Raw genomic sequence first — 1242 nt, forward strand, 5'->3', positions numbered from 1 at the left:
CAGCCATATACATTTCGATCACAAATGCTGCTTATTTTACAGGGACAAGTATCTAGATGGCGCTCCGATCTCGGCCTACGACTCGGAGTGGAAAGCGGCCACGAGCAGCGGGCAGACGTGGGAGACTCGCTGGGGTTTCTTCTGGCTTCCTGCACTTGTGTCCAGAGGCGACATCAAACCCTCTCTTTGGTTTTCAGAAAGGTTCGAGAGCATGAAGAACGTGTCCAACCCGTGCAAGCTTTCACTGCTCTTCAACACCGGCAGCCTAGGAGAAGCACTGGAGCCTTATAAAGAAAATGAGGAACGTTATAAAGATAATTTCTATAACGCCTCCTTCAGCTTTCAGGATTTCCTTCACCACGTTCTATGGTCTCGAGACCACGGGATTCTTGACCGACACTGGACGCCCCAGACCTGCATATGCAACCCATGTGGGGAAAAATACAACTACATACTGCACATGGAGAACATAAGCCAGGAGGCCAGACACGTATTTAATGACTTAGGAATGGACCCGACCGTAAACATCGGGAGTTTCCACACTACCTCAACAAGTACTCGGGTTTCTGACGAAGCCTACTTTGGCAGCGTTGCAAAAGAAACTATGGCCGAAATTCGACAACTGTTCAGACAGGATTTTGATCTTTTTGGATATACGTAATCTTCATTATAAGACCATTTGGTAAACATGTTCATTCGTTTCTCTCACCTCATAATGAGATAGAGAAGGAATCGAGTGTTCTGCATTCATTCAGCTCTTTTTGGTATAAGAAGTCCTTGTTGCAAATATTGTTTTACTAAGTAAATATTAACATGATACTCACTGCAGATGACATTACTGTATAGACTTGAATGGGTTGACTATATTCCTTTCTCGAAGGGACGCGAGATTTATTATTATTATTTTTTTAGAAAGTGCAAATCATTGGAATACTAAACTGGTACAGAAGCAAGACGTTGATACTGACAATATTTAAGCATTGTTGCCTTAGCAACCGCTCAGTTGTACTCAAGTATGCCCGCATTGCCACAATAACAGAGCTAGTTATGCACTTGTTTCAGTATTAGTTAACCATATATCTTACTTAATGTGAGATTTTACACTTCGCTAAAGTGTTTCAGATATTGACCATACCCACTCTTGATTTTATTCAGATTGCAATTGCACTATAGTTTCATTATATTCTCTCGAGTTCCTATACATATTAATATTTAATATGTGTCTTTAACTGTGTATGTTTT

The 1242-nt window shown here is 41.1% G+C and overlaps 1 protein-coding gene across 1 annotated transcript in view; it reads left to right on the top strand.

Annotated features, from left to right (window-relative positions):
* Positions 1-661, top strand: part of LOC119582368 — a 3920-nt gene extending 3259 nt beyond the window's left edge. The window contains exon 4 of the mRNA XM_037930581.1: positions 43-661. Within this exon, the coding sequence (XP_037786509.1) occupies positions 43-661 (619 nt within the window). The remainder of the gene's footprint in view (positions 1-42) is intronic.
* The last annotated feature ends 581 nt before the right edge of the window (positions 662-1242 follow it).

This window comes from Penaeus monodon, chromosome 15 (genome assembly GCF_015228065.2).
Source record: "Penaeus monodon isolate SGIC_2016 chromosome 15, NSTDA_Pmon_1, whole genome shotgun sequence".
In the NCBI taxonomy this organism is placed as follows: Eukaryota; Metazoa; Arthropoda; class Malacostraca; order Decapoda; family Penaeidae; genus Penaeus; species Penaeus monodon.